We start from the raw sequence: 22,168 nt of genomic DNA on the forward strand, positions 1-22,168 counted from the left end.
CAGGTTGTTCTGATTGAGGTGATAGAAACCAACAGGGGATTTCCAGATGAGGATCAACACTGACCAGCCGGTCTCTATCCATCTCTGGGTTAGCTCTGTCCCTGGCTGCAGAGATCTGTCCCATAGACTGGGTCTGACTTCATCCATTGAATGTGGCTCCTGTTGGCTCAGGCTTCCCCAGGTATGTGCATGTGTGTGTCTGTGTCTGTGTGTGTGTGTGTTATTCCAGGGAGACCTGCTGGACATTTTAGATTATATATATGTTGATCCAAACCCTTTCCATTCTCTACAGTTTTCTAATTTATTACTCAGTTTATACAACATTGTTGTCCTAACCAAGTCATTTTTGCAGGTGTCAGTCAAGGAGGAGATTGATGCCTAAGAGTCTGTTGTTGAGATTGTAAAGCATGATACTGTATTCCACCATCTTGTTCATTAGTGAAATATAATGTTTTACTAATGATGCTCATGTTATGGACTGTAGTTGTTTCAGCTCCCAAACAGGAAGGCACTTATGGAAGTCTCTCTAGATGGGAGCATTTGCTAATTGACTGAAATCTAAATGTATAGGGAAAGAAGGCCTACCCCCCCCCCCCCTCCAAGTCTATCACTCTCTGCTTTCTGAGGAGATGCACTCGCAGCCAGCAGACCGTGAAAGCTCAGCCTTGTCCAGGCTTGACAGCAACAAAGCCATGTGGCCAATACGCGGCCTGTTATAGAAGTGAATCACAAAGTCCTGAGCCGGGCTGATACCCTTAAGGGTAGACCAGGCGGTCTGCTGGAGTGGCATTGAGTTACTGACTCAAAGCCACAAGAGGGTAGAACATATTTCCAACGTTGCTAGTTTAGCAGGAGCGTCAGTATACTGTATTTCTATTGGAAGTATGGAAGAGGGGGAAGGGCTGTGATGAAATCTTAATGAATCTCCCAACTCTGTCAGAGACAGACTGTATACGTCAACAAGAAGGAATGACTTAGTCAAGCTTTTAGTTTTTCCCAGTGGGGTGTACAGCTTCACAAAGGGCTGAGTGTGTTAGTGGCTGAATGTGACAAAGGGGCTATGCAGAAATCAAAAGTGACAAAGATCTTAAATATCTTCTTCATGAATAATTAGGATATATTCCCTTTAGGCTATATGTGACATGGTTTCCACTAGACTAGTATCTGGTCATTGACCATGGTGTGTAATGCATTAACCTGCAGGCTATACAGCCTGGTCTCATAGACTACACGTAACATGGTACATGTAAAAACGGGACTCTCAAATTAGCATGATATGATACGTTTGGTATGGTTACATAAGATAGAAGTCAAAAATGGAAGTAGGGTGGTTGGTTGGGGTGGATAGGTAGGCGTATAATGGGAACATCTAGCAACCCAAAGGTTGTGATTTCAAATCTCGTCACAGACTATTTTTGTTAATTAGCAACTTTTCAAATAATTACTACTTTTTTAGTTACTTTTCAATTACTTAGCATGTTAGCTAACCATTCCCCTAACCCTAACTCTTTTAGCTAACCCTTCCCCTAACCCTTTAACTTAACTCCTAAACTTAACCTTAACCCCTAGCCTAGCTAATGTTATCCAGATAGCTAACATTAGCACCTAGCTAGAATTCGTAACATATCATACGTTTTTCAAATTCGTAGTATATTGTACATTTTTTCAAATTCGGGAACATGTTGGACATCCACAAATGAATGCATACCATACGAAATGTAGCATATCATACTAAATGGAGTGTCTCGGATTTATGTACAGAATAATACGAAAATCTCTGAGGTCCAGGTTGGGCTATAAAGTGTTGTAGATGATTCCTCCATGAAGCAGAGCTGACTGTGCTGATAACATGAGGAGTAGGTGGGTGAGTGTGGATTCTGACTTAACCTTCATTGTGAGGGCCTACAGTTGGTTGGTTTGTTATTTTCATAATAATAACATAATAGTACATCAGAGAAATATTTTCAGACCGAAGAAATTAGAGATATTAATGATTCCTTAATCAAAAGTCAAATGACTGGTATCTTAATGTCTTTGGGGCTTGCTTGGTTGCTTGATTAGTTATATTAGTGGATTGAAGTGGATGTATATTTAATCTTTCACTTTGCTAAGTATGTGTGTATGCACATATGTTTACGTGTTTGTGCTCATGTATGTGCTTGTCCATATGTGTGCACTGTTTAAACGCCACCGTGTTAAACTGCCTCCTCCCCTGTCTGTCTGTCTGTCTGTCTGTCTGTCTGTCTGTCTGTCTGTCTGTCTGTCTGTCTGTCTGTCTGTCTGTCTGTCTGTCTGTCTGTCTGTCTGTCTGCTTCTGTCTGTCTGTCTGTCTGTCTGTCTGTCTGTCTGTCTGTCTGTCTGTCTGTCTGTTGCTTGCCTGCCTGCCTGCCTGTCTGCCTGTCTGCCTGTCTGTCTGTCTGTCTGTCTGTCTGTCTGTCTGTCTGTCTGTCTGTCTGTCTGTCTGTCTGTCTGTCTGTCTGTCTGTCTGTCTGTCTTCTGTCTGTCTGTCTGTCTGTCTGTCTGTCTGTCTGTCTGTCTGTCTGTCTGTCTGTCTGCTTGCCTGCCTATCTGCCTGTCTGCCTGTCTGCCTGTGAAGTGTGCGTTTGGAGAGGAGGGGGATGCAGTTGCCATGGCAATGGGGCTGTGTATTCAGGAGTGCAGGCAGAGCTGCGATTGGAGGAACCAGGCGAAGCGGGCGGGCGAAATGTTGGAGCAAAACTGACAGCCAGCATTGCCCCCCTTCACTTCCACTCCGTAGATCAGGATAGTGATAGAGAAGCTTGGCTCTCATCAAGGCTTCCAACCATCCTCTATCTATCGCTTCCAATTGCTTCCGCTCCAAAAAGCACTCGACTAAAGGTCCAGCTGAAACCCTCCACCTCAGAACATGACCACTACCATCTGCACCCGCTTCACTGAGGAATTCCAGATGTTTGAGGAACTGGGCAAGTAAGTTCCACAAGACATTTTTCCTTTTTTTTACTCATACAAAGGGGTATTTGGCATTGCATTTGGGGCCTGTGTGACAATGAAAGATTACCTCTTTGTTCAGTTTGAGTCAGAGGCATTTGTTCACAGCAAGTGAGGGAGTATTGATTAAATATTTGGTGGCAGAACTGAATAATATTACTCTTCTAAGGAAATCCCTTTATGGTAGGAGACCGGAAAGGTGTTTTAGCTGAGGAAATATAACTTCGATGAGAGAAGGGAAGCGTAAAGAGAATGATCAGGTGGGAATGAACTTGTGAGAATGAACGGGTGGGATCAGGTGAGAATGAACAGGTGGGAATGAACAGGTGGGATCAGGTGAGAATGAACAGGTGGGAATGAACAGCTGGGATCAGGTGAGAATGAACAGGTGAGAATGAACAGGTGGGATCAGGTGAGAATGAACAGGTGGGATCAGGTGAGAATGAACAGGTGGGATCAGGTGAGAATGAACAGGTGAGAATGAACAGGTGGGATCAGGTGAGAATGAACAGGTGGGATCAGGTGAGAATGAACAGGTGAGAATGAACAGGTGGGAATGAACAGCTGGGATCAGGTGAGAATGAACAGGTGAGAATGAACAGGTGGGATCAGGTGAGAATGAACAGGTGAGAATGAACAGGTGGGATCAGGTGAGAATGAACAGGTGAGAATGAACAGGTGGGAATGAACAGCTGGGATCAGGTGAGAATGAACAGGTGGGATCAGGTGAGAATGAACAGGTGAGAATGAACAGGTGGGAATGAACAGGTGGGAATGAACAGGTGGGAATGAACAGGTGGGAATGAACAGGTGGGAGTGCCAAATTATTTCTGACATTCCTCGTCTGATAATTATTTCAGGAGTCTTGAGTCACATAGCATTTTCCTAAATGGAGTGCATTTTGAGAGAGTAGTATCATCACTTAGAAGACATAACTGATCTGCCGTAAGTGGCTACCTCTTCACACACTTCAGCTGGAGCTGAAGATGTCTCTCACTGTCATATTGGACCCTAGGTCGAGACAGAGATTCAGCCTGGTGGAATAAAGCGAGAAGACTCGACTTTAATATTGGATATCGGTGCTCGGTGGTTCACATTCATCCTCTAGGTGGTAACACACATACACACACATACACAAAACACGCACATACATTCACACAAAACACACACATGCCTGCCCACACAAAACACACATTGTCCTTCTTTTCCAATATCTTCTGGTAACTTGACAGCTCAATTATTTTGATTGTCTGACAGTTATCAAAGATTTCACACCAGGTAAAATAATATTGAATGGTTCTCCGCCAATCTACATAAATGGAAAAGAGGACATATTGATTTAGCTTACTATATATACACATTCTGTTAATATATAATATGCAATTTAGCAGACGCTTTTATGTGTGCATACATTTTATGTCACGCGTGGATACATTTTAGATATGGGTGGTCCTGGGATTCGAACCTGCTACACTGGCATTACAAGCACAATGCTCTACAAACTGAGCTACAAAGGACCAAAGTACCTGTTTATTGTTAGTTCACAATTTGAAAAAAGTCCTCAGGGGTCTAGGAGTTTAACATTTTAAAGTATGTTGGATTGAAATACTTGATGGTGCTTCATTAAATGTTTGATGGTGCAACGTGAAATGCTTGATGGTGCTTCATCGAACCCCTTGTTTATAGCATTATGCTGTATCTGGTTGTATGCAGTATGTTGTGTATACTGAGGAAGCTGGCTGTATAGTATGTATGCAGAGGACCCTGGCTGTATAGTATGTATGCAGAGGAACCTGACTGTATAGTATGCATGCAGAGGAACCTGGCTGTATAGTATGTAGTGTATGCAGAGGACCCTGGCTGTATAGTATGTATGCAGAGGAACCTGGCTGTATAGTATGTATGCAGAGGAACCTGGCTGTATAGTATGTATGCAGAGGAACCTGGCTGTATAGTTTGTAGGCAGAGGAATCTGGCTGTATAGTTTGTAGGCAGAGGAACCTGGCTGTATAGTATGTATGCAGAGGAACCTGGCTGTATGCATATGTAGTGTATGCAGAGGAACCTGGCTGTATAGTATGTATGCTGAGGAACCTGGCTGTCTGCAGTGTGTATGCAGAGGAACCTGGCTGTATAGTATGTATGCTGAGGAACCTGGCTGTATAGTATGGAGGCAGAGGAACCTGGCTGTATAGTATGTATGCAGAGGAACCTGGCTGTATAGTATGTATGCAGAGGAACCTGGCTGTCTGCAGTATGTATGCAGAGGAACCTGGATGTATAGTATGGAGGCAGAGGAACCTGGCTGTATAGTATGTATGCAGAGGAACCTGGCTGTATAGTATGTATGCAGAGGAACCTGGCTGTATAGTATGTATGCTGAGGAAACTGGCTGTATAGTATGTATGCTGAGGAACCTGGCTGTCTGCAGTATGTATGCAGAGGAACCTGGCTGTATACAGTATGTAGTGTATGCAGAGGAACTTGGCTGTATAGTATGTATGCTGAGGAACCTGGCTGTATAGTATGTATGCTGAGGAACCTGGATGTCTGCAGTATGTATGCAGAGGAACCTGGCAGTATAGTGTGTAGGCAGAGGAACCTGGCTGTATAGTATGTATGCAGAGGAACCTGGCTGTATAGTATGTATGCAGAGGAACCTGGCTGTCTGCAGTATGTATGCAGAGGAACCTGGCTGTATAGTGTGTATGCTGAGGAACCTGGCTGTATAGTACGTATGCAGAGGAACCTGGCTGTATGCATATGTAGTGTATGCAGAGGAACCTGGCTGTATAGTATGCATGCAGAGGAACATGGCTGTATACAGTATGTAGTGTATGCAGAGGAACTTGGCTGTATAGTATGTATGCAGAGGAACCTGGCTGTCTGCAGTATGTATGCAGAGGAACCTGGCTGTATAGTATATATGCAGATGAACCTGGCTGTATACTATGTATGCTGAGGAACCTTGCTGTATAGTATGTATGCTGAGGAACCTGGCTGTCTGCAGTATGTATGCAGAGGAACCTGGCTGTCTGCAGTATGTATGCAGAGGAACCTGGCTGTATAGTATATATGCAGATGAACCTGGCTGTATAGTATGTATGCTGAGGAACCTGGCTGTATAGTATGTATGCAGAGGAACCTGGCTGTATAGTATGTATGCAGAGGAACCTGGCTGTATAGTATGTATGCAGAGGAACCTGGCTGTATACAATATGTAGTGTATGCAGAGGAACCTGGCTGTATAGTATGTAGGCAGAGGAACCTGGCTGTATACAGTATAGTATGTATGCTGAGGAACCTGGCTGTATAGTATGTATGCTGAGGAACCTGGCTGTATAGTATGTATGCAGAGGAACCTGGCAGTATAGTTTGTAGGCAGAGGAACCTGGCTGTATAGTATGTATGCAGAGGAACCTGGCTGTATAGTATGTATGCAGAGGAACCTGGCTGTCTGCAGTATGTATGCAGAGGAACCTGGCAGTATGTATGCAGAACCTGGCTGAACCTGGCTGTATAGTGTGAGGAATGCTGTATAGTATGTATTCTGAGGAAGGAACCTGGCTGAGGAACCTGGCTGAATGCTGTATGTATGGAACCTGGCTGTATGCAGTATGTAGTGTATGCAGAGGAACCTGGCTGTATAGTATGTATGCAGAGGAACATGGCTGTATGCAGTATGTAGTGTATGCAGAGGAACCTGGCTGTATAGTATGTGGCAGACGTATGCAGAGGAACCTGGCTGTATGCATAGTATGTATGCAGAGGAACCTGGCTGTATAGTATATATGGCTGCAGATGAACCTGGCTGTATACTATGTATGCAGAGGAACCTGGCTGCTGTATAGTATGCAGAGGAACCTGGCTGTATGTATATATGCAGATGAACCTGGGCTGTATAGTATGTATGCAGAGGAACCTGGCTGTCTGCAGTATGTATGCAGAGGAACCTGGCTGTATAGTATATATGCAGATGAACCTGGCTGTATAGTATGTATGCTGAGGAACCTGGCTGTATAGTATGTATGCAGAGGAACCTGGCTGTATAGTATGTATGCAGAGGAACCTGGCTGTATAGTATGTATGCAGAGGAACCTGGCTGTATACAATATGTAGTGTATGCAGAGGAACCTGGCTGTATAGTATGTAGGCAGAGGAACCTGGCTGTATACAGTATAGTATGTATGCTGAGGAACCTGGCTGTATAGTATGTATGCTGAGGAACCTGGCTGTATAGTATGTATGCAGAGGAACCTGGCAGTATAGTTTGTAGGCAGAGGAACCTGGCTGTATAGTATGTATGCAGAGGAACCTGGCTGTATAGTATGTATGCAGAGGAACCTGGCTGTCTGTATGCATGCAGAGGAACCTGGCTGTATAGTGTGTATGCTGAGGAACCTGGCTGTATAGTATGTATTTTGAGGAACCTGGCTGTATGCAGTATGTAGTGTATGCTGAGGAACCTGGCTGTATAGTATGTATTCTGAGGAACCTGGCTGTATGCAGTATGTAGTGTATGCTGAAGAACCTGGCTGTATAGTATGTATGCTGAGGAACCTGGCTGAATGCTGTATGTATGCAGAGGAACCTGGCTGTATAGTATGTATGCAGAGGAACCTGGCTGTATAGTATGTATGCAGAGGAACCTGGCTGTATAGTTTGTAGGCAGAGGAACCTGGCTGTATAGTTTGTAGGCAGAGGAACCTGGCTGTATAGTATGTATGCAGAGGAACCTGGCTGTATGCATATGTAGTGTATGCAGAGGAACCTGGCTGTATAGTATGCATGCAGAGGAACCTGGCTGTATAGTATGTATGCTGAGGAACCTGGCTGTCTGCAGTATGTATGCAGAGGAACCTGGCTGTATAGTATGTATGCTGAGGAACCTGGCTGTATGCATATGTAGTGTATGCAGAGGAACCTGGCTGTATAGTATGCATGCAGAGGAACCTGGCTGTATAGTATGTATGCTGAGGAACCTGGCTGTCTGCAGTATGTATGCAGAGGAACCTGGCTGTATAGTATGTATGCTGAGGAACCTGGCTGTATAGTATGGAGGCAGAGGAACCTGGCTGTATAGTATGTATGCAGAGGAACCTGGCTGTATAGTATGTATGCAGAGGAACCTGGCTGTCTGCAGTATGTATGCAGAGGAACCTGGATGTATAGTATGGAGGCAGAGGAACCTGGCTGTATAGTATGTATGCAGAGGAACCTGGCTGTATAGTATGTATGCAGAGGAACCTGGCTGTATAGTATGTATGCTGAGGAAACTGGCTGTATAGTATGTATGCTGAGGAACCTGGCTGTCTGCAGTATGTATGCAGAGGAACCTGGCTGTATACAGTATGTAGTGTATGCAGAGGAACTTGGCTGTATAGTATGTATGCTGAGGAACCTGGCTGTATAGTATGTATGCTGAGGAACCTGGATGTCTGCAGTATGTATGCAGAGGAACCTGGCAGTATAGTGTGTAGGCAGAGGAACCTGGCTGTATAGTATGTATGCAGAGGAACCTGGCTGTATAGTATGTATGCAGAGGAACCTGGCTGTCTGCAGTATGTATGCAGAGGAACCTGGCTGTATAGTGTGTATGCTGAGGAACCTGGCTGTATAGTACGTATGCAGAGGAACCTGGCTGTATGCATATGTAGTGTATGCAGAGGAACCTGGCTGTATAGTATGCATGCAGAGGAACATGGCTGTATACAGTATGTAGTGTATGCAGAGGAACTTGGCTGTATAGTATGTATGCAGAGGAACCTGGCTGTCTGCAGTATGTATGCAGAGGAACCTGGCTGTATAGTATATATGCAGATGAACCTGGCTGTATACTATGTATGCTGAGGAACCTTGCTGTATAGTATGTATGCTGAGGAACCTGGCTGTCTGCAGTATGTATGCAGAGGAACCTGGCTGTCTGCAGTATGTATGCAGAGGAACCTGGCTGTATAGTATATATGCAGATGAACCTGGCTGTATAGTATGTATGCTGAGGAACCTGGCTGTATAGTATGTATGCAGAGGAACCTGGCTGTATAGTATGTATGCAGAGGAACCTGGCTGTATAGTATGTATGCAGAGGAACCTGGCTGTATACAATATGTAGTGTATGCAGAGGAACCTGGCTGTATAGTATGTAGGCAGAGGAACCTGGCTGTATACAGTATAGTATGTATGCTGAGGAACCTGGCTGTATAGTATGTATGCTGAGGAACCTGGCTGTATAGTATGTATGCAGAGGAACCTGGCAGTATAGTTTGTAGGCAGAGGAACCTGGCTGTATAGTATGTATGCAGAGGAACCTGGCTGTATAGTATGTATGCAGAGGAACCTGGCTGTCTGCAGTATGTATGCAGAGGAACCTGGCTGTATAGTGTGTATGCTGAGGAACCTGGCTGTATAGTATGTATTTTGAGGAACCTGGCTGTATGCAGTATGTAGTGTATGCTGAGGAACCTGGCTGTATAGTATGTATTCTGAGGAACCTGGCTGTATGCAGTATGTAGTGTATGCTGAAGAACCTGGCTGTATAGTATGTATGCTGAGGAACCTGGCTGAATGCTGTATGTATGCAGAGGAACCTGGCTGTATAGTATGTATGCAGAGAAACCTGGCTGTATGGTATGTATGCAGAGGAACCTGGCTGTATAGTATGTATGCAGAGGAACCTGGCTGTATAGTATGTATGCTGAGTAACCTGGCTGTCTGCAGTATGTATGCAGAGGAACCTGGCTGTATAGTATGTATGCAGAGGAACCTGGCTGTCTGCAGTATGTATGCAGAGGAACCTGGCTGTCTGCAGTATGTATGCAGAGGAACCTGGCTGTCTGCAGTATGTATGCAGAGGAACCTGGCTGTATAGCATGTATGCAGAGGAACCTGTCTGTCTGCAGTATGTATGCAGAGGAACCTGGCTGTATAGTGTATATGCTGAGGAACCTGGCTGTATAGTATGTATGCTGAGGACCCTGGCTGTATAGTATGTATGCAGAGGAACCTGGCTGTATAGTATGTATGCAGAGGAACCTGGCTGTATAGTATGTATGCAGAGGAACCTGGATGTATAGTATGTAGTGTATGCAGAGGAACCTGGCTGTATAGTATGTATTCTGAGGAACCTGGCTGTATACAGTATGTAGTGTATGCTGAGGAACCTGGCTGTATAGTATGTATGCTGAGGAACCTGGCTGAATGCAGTATGTATGCTGAGGAACCTGGCTGAATGCAGTATGTATGCTGAGGAACCTGGCTGAATGCTGTATGTATGCTGAGGAACCTGGCTGAATGCTGTATGTATGCTGAGGAACCTGGCTGAATGCAGTATGTATGCTGAGGAACCTGGCTGAATGCTGTATGTATGCTGAGGAACCTGGCTGAATGCTGTATGTATGCGGAGGAACCTGGCTGAATGCAGTATGTATGCTGAGGAACCTGGCTGAATGCAGTATGTATGCTGAGGAACCTGGCTGAATGCTGTATGTATGCGGAGGAACCTGGCTGAATGCAGTATGTATGCTGAGGAACCTGGCTGAATGCAGTATGTATGCGGAGGAACCTGGCTGAATGCAGTATGTATGCGGAGGAACCTGGCTTAATGCAGTATGTATGCTGAGGAACCTGGCTGAATGCTGTATGTATGCTGAGGAACCTGGCTGAATGCAGTATGTATGCTGAGGAACCTGGCTGAATGCAGTATGTATGCTGAGAAACACATAATGCTCAACCATCTGAGAGTTGTGACACATCTAGAGTAAGGGTATCCAGAACCCCACTGGCCCCCACCCTCACAGCTTTTCTCTCTCTCTCTCTCTCTCTCTCTCTCTCTCTCTCTCTCTCTCTCTCTCTCTCTCTCTCTCTCTCTCTCTCTCTCTCTCTCTCACACTCACACACACACACACACACACACACACACACACACACACACACACACACACACACACACACACACACACACACACACACACACACACACACACACACACACACACACACACACACACACACACACATCAAGCAGCCAAAACCGCTTACATAATTTAATTTTGGGGGTGGCAATCCAATAGTTTGACATGGACACATTTCATAATGTCATATTTTTTTTGAATGCTTTTCTCCCACAGTTGATGGTTGTACTGAGCTCACAACATGTCTGATGAATGCCCAGAGCTGACATTTAGGATCAGAACAGAGATCTGTTAAGACAGTGACAATACTTATTAAGGCACTGGCAGATTATGAGAATCTTTTCAACTACGGCCTTGTCTTTTTTCACTGATGAGTACTGACAGTAGCACTGAGGAGATACATGATGCACAATGATACAGTGACCAGGGAGAAGCCCAATCTGAACCCATTAAGCAGCACACAATCAAGTTCATGTGTCATTTCAAGACTCACAAGTCATTCCTAGCGCAATAACTCAACTGTTGAATGAAAGAGGCGGCAGGTTTGGTTTGGAACAGAAGCTTGGGCTAGCACTGACCTCATGTCTCTGTGTTTAGTTTGAAATATGGTGTTCAGGCATCAAATCAAATCAAATCGCATTGATCACATACACATATTTAGCAGATGTTATTGCGGGTGTAGCAAAATGCTTGTGTTCCAAGCTCCAACAGTGCAGCAGTATCTATCAATTCACAACAATACACACACATCTAAAACAAAGAAAATGGAATTAAGAAATATATCAATATTTGGACGAGCAATGTCCGAGTGGCATTGACTAAAATACAGTAGAATAGAATACAGTATATATGACATGAGTAAAGCCATATGTAAAATTATTAAAGCTGTAGACCACACTATCTACCTAAATAGTTTTCATCTGTATTTTTTGTTTACATACCACCACAGTCAGAGGCTGGCACTAAGACAGCATTGAATGAGCTGTATTCTGCCATAAGCAAACAAGAAAACGCTCACCTAGAGGTGGCGCTCCTAGAAGCAGGGGACTTTTATGCAGGGAAACTTAAATCCGTTTTACCAAATTTCTTTCAGCATGTTAAATGTGCAACCAGAGGGAAAAAAACTCTGGACCACCTTTACTCCACACACAGATACGCAAACAAAGCTCTCTTTCGCCCTCCATTTGGCAAATCTGACCATAATTCTATCCTCCTGATCCTGCTTACAAGCAACAATTTAAGCAGGAAGCACCAGTGACTCGGTCTATAAAAAAGTGGTCAGATGAAGCAGATGCTAAGCTACAGGACAGTTTTACTATCACAGACTGGACTATGTTCTGGGATTCCTCCGATGGCATTGAGGAGTACACCACATCAGTCATCTGCTTCATCATAAGTGCATCGATGACGTCGTCCCCACAGTAACCGTGCATACATACCCCAACCAGAAGCCATGGATTACAGGCAACATCCACACTTAACTAAAGGCTAGAGCTGCCGCTTTCAAGGAGCGGGACACTAACCCGGCAGCTTATAAGAAATCCTGCTTTGCCTTCCTACGAAATCCCGCTTTACCCTCCCTTAGGAGACTGAAAAGATTTGGCATGGGTCCCCAGATCCTCAAAACGTTCTACAGCTGCACCATCGAGAGCTGACTGGTTGCATCACTGCCTGGTATGGCAACTGCTCGGCCTCCGACCGCAAAGCACTACAGAGGTTAATGCGAACGGCCCAGTACATCACTGGGGCCAAGCTCCCTGCCATTCAGGACCTCTATACCAGGCGGTGTCAGAGGAAGGCCCTAAAAATGGTCAAAGACTCCAGCCACCCTAGTCATAGATTGTTCTCTCTGCTACCGCAGGGCAAGCGGTACCGGAGCGCTAAGTCTAGGTCCAAGAGGCTTCTAAACAGCTTCTACGCCCAAGCCATAAGACTCCTGAACCCCTAATCAAATGGCTACCCAGACTATTTGTATTGCCCCCCTCTTTTACACTGCTGCTACTTTCTGTTGTTATCATCTATGCATAGCCACTTTAATAACTCTACCCACATATACTGTACATATTACCGGTGCTAAACGGTGCCCCCGCAGATTGACTCTGTACCGGTACCCCCCTTTATATAGTCTCGCTATTGTTATTTTACTGCTGCTCTTTAATTACTTGTTATTTTTATTTCTTATTCTTATCCATATATATTTGATTTAGTGTTCCATTATTAAAGTGAGCAGTGAACAGACCGTGGCTCGAACAGACCATGGCTCAAACAGGCCGTGGCTCGAACAGGCCGTGGCTCGAGTGGTTGTTGTACTTGATGATGTTTTTGCACTTCATGTGATATCGGGTGCTGTTGGTGTCCTGGACGGCAGGCAGTTTGCCCCTGGTGATGCGTTGGGTATACCCGCACCACCCTCTGGAGAGCCTTGTGGTTGCTGCCGGTGCAGCTGACGTACCAGGCGGTGATACAGCCCGACTGGATGCTCTCAATTGTGCATCTGTAAAAGTTTGTGAGGGTCTTAGTGGCCAAGCCGAATGTCTTCAGCCTCCTGAGGTTGAAGAGGCGCTGTTGCACCTTCTTCACCACACTGTCTGTGTGGGTGGACCATTTCAGATCGTCAGTGATGTGTATGCCTGCATGGCAATGTTCTCAATCACAAAGCCGAGTAAACTAGTCTCGGAAAACCCAGAACAAAAATATTGCATTATTGCATCAGATGCTTGATTAAACTCTGGGGGGAAACTCTGGGGGTTAGAAAATAATATTTTCTATCTAGACTAACACCATCTATACTAACCAGACTAGTGAAGTCTTCACCCCTCTGAACGTAATCGCTCAGCCAGTTTCAGGCAAGTCTATGGGCCAAAAATCACCTTCTGAAGATGCGAGCACCTGTCCAGCGACGAAAAAAAATCAGCGTACCTGAACAAACTCCTCGTTAGTCAAGGCTTCCCACAGTCTGTCGACAGACGCTACTGACATTTATGTGACGTGCATCTGTTCACAAGAGACTCGTGACCAATCTATCAAGGATCAGGAGCTGTTCTTTAAATATGTTTTACTGTACTACTCAGAAGTGTTTCATGCATAATTGCAAAACACCAGATCAGATATCAATCACAGTATTTTACACTTTTTCCTAAAATATGCTCACTGTGCTATTGTTAGGGAATGGATTTAAGCTATTCATTTTTCAAAATAGACTGTCAACACTTGGTCAACACTTAGCTTGCAGTTTCATTTTGGTCATGAAATGAATGATGCATTAACCATTTTAGTACGAAAACATTACATTCAATTTTTGGAAATCAAAATGAATATTTACTATAACTATGCAGTTCAATATGTATTTTTGTCTCCTGCGCTTCCCAGGGGAGCTTTTTCAGTGGTGCGGCGGTGCCTGAAGGTCCTCTCAGGCCAAGAGTATGCTGCTAAGATCATCAACACCAAGAAGCTATCTGCCAGGGGTAAGTGACTTGCCTATCTCCCAACACCCCGCTTTAAATATGTTTTAACAGTCTATATGGTGGAGACAGTAGAAGTAGGATCCATAGAACAAGCCTCCCCATTCAAGTCAATTATGACATAATGGGTGGATTCTATTTATTTGGTGCAGACAGTAGGGGTTTTGTTCATAAAGATTGTTATTGTATTGTCTTTTGTGAATCCCTCGGTACTCCTCCAAATGTTTCTTTAAGTAGAGCAGTGATATTTCTGCCTCAGTGTTGCCAGAACCCTTTGATGGTACTGACTGACCTGGAAAATGCTGCTGGCTCACAGTTTTGAAATGAAGGTTTGAACTGACTGTTGTTGGTCACAGTTTGATTGGCACATTCATTTTTCAGTCATAAAGTCTTATTTAAAAAATATATATTTCACCTTTATTTAACTAGGTAGGCAAGTTGAGAACAAGTTCTCATTTACAATTGCGACCTGGCCAAGATAAAGCAAAGCAGTTCGACACATACAACGACACAGAGTTACACATGGAGTAAAACAAACATACAGTCAATAATACAGTAGAAACAAGTCTATATACGATGTGAGCAAATGAGGTGAGATAAAGGAGGTAAAGGCAAAAAAAAGGCCATGGTGGCAAAGTAAATACAATATAGCAAGTAAAACACTAGAATGGTAGATTTGCAGTGGAAGAATGTGCAAAGTAGAAATAAAAATAATGGGGTGCAAAGGAGAAAAATAAATAAATAAAATAAAATAAATACAGTAGAGAAAGAGGTAGTTGTTTGGGCTAAATTATAGGTGGGCTATGTACAGGTGCAGTAATCTGTGAGCTGCTCTGACAGCTGGTGCTTAAAGCTAGTGGGGGAGATAAGTGTTTCCAGTTTCAGAGATTTTTGTAGTTCGTTCCAGTCATTGGCAGCAGAGAACTGGAAGGAGAGGCGGCCAAAGAAAGAATTGGTTTTGGGGGTGACCAGAGAGATATACCTTCTGGAGCGCTTGCTACATGTGGGTGATGCTATGGTGACCAGCGAGCTGAGATAAGGGGGGACTTTACCTAGCAGGGTCTTGTAGATGACATGGAGCCAGTGGGTTTGGCGACAAGTATGAAGCGAGGGCCAGCCAACGAGAGCGTACAGGTCGCAATGGTGGGTAGTATATGGAGCTTTGGTGACAAAACGGATGGCACTGTGATAGACTGCATCCAATTTGTTGAGTAGGGTATTGGAGGCTATTTTGTAAATGACATCGCCGAAGTCGAGGACCGGTCGGATGGTCAGTTTTACAAGGGTATGTTTGGCAGCATGAGTGAAGGATGCTTGTTGCGAAATAGGAAGTAAATTCTAGATTTAACTTTGGATTGGAGATGTTTGATGTGGGTCTGGAAGGAGAGTTTAAAGTCTAACCAGACACCTAGGTATTTGTAGTTGTCCACGTATTCTAAGTCAGAGCCATCCAGAGTAGTGATGTTGGACAGGCGGGCAGGTGCAGGCAGAGATCGGTTGAAGAGCATGCATTTAGTTTTACTTGTATTTAAGAGCAATTGGAGGCCACGGAAGGAGAGTTGTATGGCATTGAAGGTTGTTAACACAGTGTCCAAAGAATGGCCAGAAGTATACAGAATGGTGTCGTCTGCGTAGAGGTGGATCAGAGACTCACCAGCAGCAATAGCGACATCATTGATGTATACACAGAAGAGAGTCGGTCCAAGAATTGAACCCTGTGGCACCCCTATAGAGACTGCCAGAGGTCCGGACAGCAGACCCTCCGATTTGACACACTGAACTCTATCAGAGAAGTAGTTGGTGAACCAGGCAAGGCAATCATTTGAGAAACCAAGGCAGTCAAGTCTGACCTTAGAAAGGCAGGGTAGGATAGATATAGGTCTGTAGCAGTGTGGGTCAAGGATGTCCCCCCCTTTGAAGAGGGGGATGACCGCAGCTGCTTTACAATCTTTGGGAATCTCAGACGACACGAAAGAGAGGTTAAACAGGCTAGTAATAGGGGTGGCAACAATTTCAGCAGATCATTTTAGAAAGAAAGGGTCCAGATTGTCTAGCCTGGCTGATTTGTAGGGGTCCAGATTTTGCAGCTCTTTCAGAACATCAGCTGACTGGATTTGGGAGAAGGAGAAATGGGGAAGGCTTGGGCGAGTTGCTGTGGGGGGTGCAGTGCTGTTGACTGGGGTAGGGGTAGCCAGGTGTAAAGCATGGCCAGCCGTAGAAAAATGCTTATTGAAATTCTCAATTTTAGTGGATTTATCAGTGATGACAGTGTTTCTTATCTTCAGTGCAGTGGGCAGCTGGGAGGAGGTGTTCTTATTCTCCATGGACTTTACATTGTCCCAGAACTTTTTTGATTTAGTGTTGCAGGAAGCATATTTCTGCTTGAAAAAGCTAGCCTTGGCTTTTCTAACTGCCTGTGTGTAATGATTTCTAGCTTCCCTGAAAAGCTGCATATCACGGGGGCTGTTCAATACTAATGCAGAACACCATAGGATGTTTTTGTGTTGGTTAAGGGCAGTCAGGTCTGGGGACAACCAAGGGCTATATCTGTTCCTGGTTCTAAATTTCTTGAATGGGGCATGCTTATTTAAGATGGTTAGGAAGGCATTTAAAAAAAAAAAACAGGTATCCTCTACTGACGGGATGAGATCAATATCCTTCCAGGATACCCCGGCCAGGTCGATTAGAAAGGCCTACTCGCTGAAGTGTTTCAGGGAGCGTTTGACAGTGATGAGTGGAGGTCGTTTGACAGCTGACCCATTACGGATGCAGGCAATGAGGCAGTGATCGCTGAGATCTTGGTTGAAGACAGCAGAGATGTATTTAGAAGTTGGTTAGGATGATATCTACGAGGGTGCCCGTGTTTACGGCTTTGGGGAGGTACCTGGTAGGTTCATTGATAATTTGTGTGAGATTGATTGAGTTTAGATTGTAGGATAGCTGGGGTGTTAAGCATGGTCCAGTTTAGGTCGCCTAGCAGCACGAGCTCTGAAGATAGATGGGGGCAATCAGTTCACATATGGTGTCCAGAGCACAGCTGGGGGCAGACGGTGGTCTATAGCAGGCGGCAACGGTGAGAGACTTGTTTTTAGAGAGGTGGATTTTTAAAAGTAGAAGTTCAAATTGTTTGGGTACAGACCTGGATAGTAGGACAGAACTCTGCAGGCTATCTTTGGAGTAGAAACCAAGACTATTATGGTTGCAGAAGTCATCAAAAGAGAGCGCCTGGGGAATTGGAGTGGAGCTAGGCACTGCAGGGACTGGATTCACCTCTACATCACCAGAGGAAAAGAGGAGGAGTAGGATAAGGTTACGGCTAAAAGCAATGATAATTGCTCTTCTAGAACGTCTGGAACAGAGAGTAAAGGGAGGTTTCTGGGGGCGATAAAATATCTTCAAGGTATAATGTACAGACAAAGGTATGGTAGGATGTGAATACAGTGGAGGTAAACCTAGGTATTGAGTGATGATGAGAGAGATATTGTCTGTAGAAACATCATTGAAACCAGGAGATGTCATCACATGTGTGGGTGGTGGAACTAATAGGTTGGATAAGGTATAGTGAGCAGGACTAGAGGCTCTACAGTGAAATAAGCCAATAAACACTAACCAGAACAAGGCATATTGACATTAAGGAGAGGCATGCTTAGTCGAGTGATCAAAAGGGTCCAGTGATTAGTGAGGTTGGTTGGGATCACGGCGATTCAGACAGCTAGCCGGGCCATCGGTAGCAAGCTAGCATAGGATGGAGGTCTGTTTTTAGCCACCTCGTGCGTTCCCGTCGGTAGGATTAGTGGGGTTCCGTGTGGTAGAGGGGATCAATCCAATTCGCAAAAAAAATAGTAGCCGATAAGAGAGCTAACGATTAGCGGACCGCAGATGGGCATTCAGGTAACGTCGCAACGGAGGAGCCAGCTGGATAACTCCCTCGGGCAGATAGCGTCGGTAGTCCAGTTGTGAAGGCCCAGTGGGGCTCCGCGTTGGCAGTAAAAATGGGTCCGGATAGGTGATTGTAGCCCAGGAGTGAATAATGGAACTCTTCAGCTGGCTAGCTCCGGAGTAATTGATGTTTGCTCCGGAATCGACATAAGCCGATAGTCACACGGATAGCAGCTAGCTAGCTGCGAGATCCCGGTATAAATGTCCAGAGCTTGCGGTTGAAATCCAGGGACATGGAGAGAAAAATAGGTCTGGTATGTTCCGGTCCGAGCCGCGCCGTACAAAACTGGCGATAGATTTTGAGCTAAAGGATAGCTGATGACCACAAACCGTGGTTAGCTGAATACTACCGATTAGCCAGTAAAGAAGCTTACTAGCTTCTGGCTTGCTTCTGATTAGCTTCTGGTTAGCTTCAGGCTAGCTTCTGGCTAGCTTCTGGTTAGCTTCTATGGAGGTAAATACGTACATATTTGAGGTAAATAATACTTTCTTTTTTAAAATATAAATTGGTGAGGCGGGTTGCAGGAGAGTGTTTTGAAGATGAGTTTATGGAAAATAAAAAATATATATAAAAAGGTATGCGAAGAAAGTTGTAAATATATATATATACGGGACACGACAAGACGAGGACAAAAGACGTCTGACTGCTATGCCATCTTGGTGACACAATGCTATTATGATGATCTGCTAATTGAATTATAATCTTAACATTATATAAGGGGATGTAAACCAAGATTTGTGATTAGATCCTTTGCTTGACAGCAGGTTTGGAGTAAAATGCTTCCCCAGAGACATCAAACTGCAAGAGCCGTTACTGGTAAATTGAAATGAGACAAACAAGACGTCTTGTAGGAGCAGTGAGTCTTATTGAATAATATTCAGTGGAGCTGAGGCGCCTTAATGTTTAATGAAAGGCTGACATACCAAGTCATTTTGAGGGACCACACACCAGCCAAAAGGTTTCCTCTCTTTTCACTTTTTGAAAATCTGATTTTCTGGTTCTGTTGAGAGATTAAAGACCTACTGTCTGGAGTGTGGGAGGAAGCAGAATGCCCTAAAAGTACAGTAGCAACTCACACCTCCTACACAATGTTCATGTGATATACTGTTCATCAACGTACGTATGTACTGTATCTTATGATATAAAACAGTATAAAAATCTCTATTTATCTTGTGACACTTAAAAAAACAAACACATGCATTGCACACATGCACACATTCATTCAAGTCAAAGGAATCCATCCTAGCTCAATCAAGACATATCATGTCTCCTTGAGATACACTGAATTGCTGTCACGCAGTTGACGTCTGTCTGATGTCTGTCTGTCTGTGTGATGTCTGTCTGTCTGACATCCACTTGCATTCATTCTGCGTCATGCTGGCTGAGCTGAATTGGCCTTCAGGGGCAGCAGCAGAAACACGTTGCCGTGAGCGAAAAGTAGCCTAGTGGTTAAGAGTGTTGGACCAGCAACCAAAAGGTCACTGGTTTGAATCCCTGAGCCTACTAGGTAAAAAGTCTGTTGATGAGTCATTGAGCAAGGCACTTAACCCTAATTACTCCTGTAAGTCGCTCTCGATAAGAGTGTCTAGTAACATGTTGATGTCTCTGCTACAGAGAGACTATCTAAGACTGAGTACAGGAACTATATTTTACGTAAATTACAAATGTACAGTGCCTTCGGAAAGTATTCAGACACCTTGACTTTTTCCACATTTTGTTACGTAACAGCCTTAATCTAAATTGTTTTTATTTTTTATTATCCCATAATGTCAAAGCGAAAACAAGTTTTTAGACATTTTTGCAAATGTATTACAAGTAATAAATATAAATAACTTATTTACATAAGTATTGTGTCGAGGCACAGATCTGTGTAAGAGTACCAAAAAATGTCTCCAGCATTGAAGGTCCCCAGGAACACAGTTGCCTCCACAACTCTTAAATGTAAGAAGTTTGGAACCACCTAGAGCTGTTCTACCATAAAGGCCACTCTACCAATCAAGTGGCCAGGCGGAAGCCACACCTCAGTAAATTAGACTGTAAAAGAGTGGAAGCCTTGGTCAACTTGCATTTTCATTTTGACCATGAAATGAATGATGCAATAACCATTTTAGGTGCAAAAACATACAATTCTAGTAAAAGGAACATGACAGCCCACTTGGAGTTTGCCAAAATATACCTAAAGACTCTCAGACTGTGTGAAACAAGATTCTCTGGACTGATGAAACCAATATTGAAGTCTGGAGGAAATCTGGGACCATCCCTACAGTGAAGCATGGAGGTGGCAGCATCATGCTGTGGGGATGTTTTTCAGTGGGAAACCGAGGGAAAGATAAACGGAGCAAAGTACAGAAAGATCCTTGAAGAAAACCTGCTCCAGAGCGCTCAGGACCTCAGACTGGGGCGAAGGTTCACCTTCCAACAGGACAACGACCCTAAGCACACAGCCAAGACAACACAGGAGTGGCTTCGGGACACGTCTCTGAATATCCTTGAGGGGACAGCCAGTGCCCGGACTTAATCGTCTTGTTTGTCTCTGGAGAGACCTTGAAATAGTGGTGCCGTGACGCTCCCCATCCAACCTGACAGAGCTTGAGAGGATCTGCAGAGAAGAATGGGAGAAACTCCCCAAATACAGGTGTGCCAAGCTTGTAGCGTCATATTCAAGACTAGAGACTGTAATCGCTGCAAAAGGTGCTTCAACAAAGTACTGAGTAAATGTGATATTTCAGTTTTTATTTTGTATAAATTCTGTTTTTGTTTTGTCATTATGGGGTATTGTGTGTAGATTGATGAGGGAAAAAAACGATTTAATCAATGTTAGAATAAGGCTGTAACATAACAAAATGTGGAAAAAGTATTTTTTTTGGTGTTTTCTTTTTGTTGAATTTGACCCCCTTTTCTCCCCAATTTCGTGGTATCCAATTGTTAGTAGTTACTATCTTGTCTCATTGCTACAACGAAAGCCATGCATCCTCCGAAACACAACCCAACCAAGCCGCACTGCTTCTTAACACAGCGCGCATCCAACCCGGAAGCCAGCCACACCAATGTGTCGGAGGAAACACCGTGCACCTGGCGACCTGGTTAGCGTGCACTGCGCCCGGCCCGCCACAGGAGTCACTAGTGCGCAATGAGACAAGGATATCCCTACCGGCCAAACCCTCCCTAACCCGGACGACATTAGGCCAATTGTGCATTGCCCCACGGACCTCCCGGTTGCGGCCGGCTGAGACAGAGCCTGGGCGCGAACCCAGAGTCACAACTAGCACTGCGATGCAGTGCCCTAGACCACTGCCGCACCCCACCTATAGTCTTTTGACCTGGAGTGCCAGGATTAGGGTTTATAATTCTAGTTGCATCATTAGCATTAGCATTAGCATTACTGAGGGAAATTCATGCAGTGATAGACCTACTGTATATTATCAAGCTCCATACAGTGGGCCATAACTGCTAGGCTGCTCAATCAATTCAAAGGCAGTGTTGGGTCAAGTACATTTGTGATTTGGGTCAATAATATAACTTTTACAAACACGTTATAGAGTGTGTAGGTGGTGGAGTGAAGGGAGTGTGACTCCTGATCTAACTAACAACATGTATCACAGAGCTGTATCACGGAGCTGTATCACGGAGTAGTGCACCGGAGTAGTGCACCGGAGTAGTGCACCAGAGAAAGAGACAAAAGATAAGCAGAGCATCAAATATTTCCTCTCCTCCCTCTCTGTGGGCCCATTAAAGGCCCAATGCAGCAGTTTGTTTTATATCAATATCAAATAATTGCTGGTTAACAATTAAAGAAATACCTTAGCTAGAAATACCGAGGCTATGTTTCCATCCAATTGGTGACAGATTTTCTTGTGAATATTCTAAAATCTGCATAAAGAACATCT

At 44.4% G+C, this 22,168-nt stretch overlaps 1 protein-coding gene across 1 annotated transcript in view; it reads left to right on the forward strand.

The window, feature by feature from the left end:
• Positions 1-2,887: 2,887 nt before the first annotated feature.
• The window catches only part of camk2a (calcium/calmodulin-dependent protein kinase II alpha), a 128,154-nt gene continuing 108,873 nt past the window's right edge, over positions 2,888-22,168 (forward strand). Inside the window, exons 1-2 of the mRNA XM_065004914.1 lie at positions 2,888-2,949; positions 14,250-14,344. Coding sequence (XP_064860986.1) covers positions 2,888-2,949; positions 14,250-14,344 — 157 coding nt within the window. The remainder of the gene's footprint in view (positions 2,950-14,249; positions 14,345-22,168) is intronic.

The sequence above is a fragment of the Oncorhynchus nerka genome, linkage group LG19 (assembly GCF_034236695.1).
Source record: "Oncorhynchus nerka isolate Pitt River linkage group LG19, Oner_Uvic_2.0, whole genome shotgun sequence".
NCBI classification, from domain to species: domain Eukaryota; kingdom Metazoa; phylum Chordata; class Actinopteri; order Salmoniformes; family Salmonidae; genus Oncorhynchus; species Oncorhynchus nerka.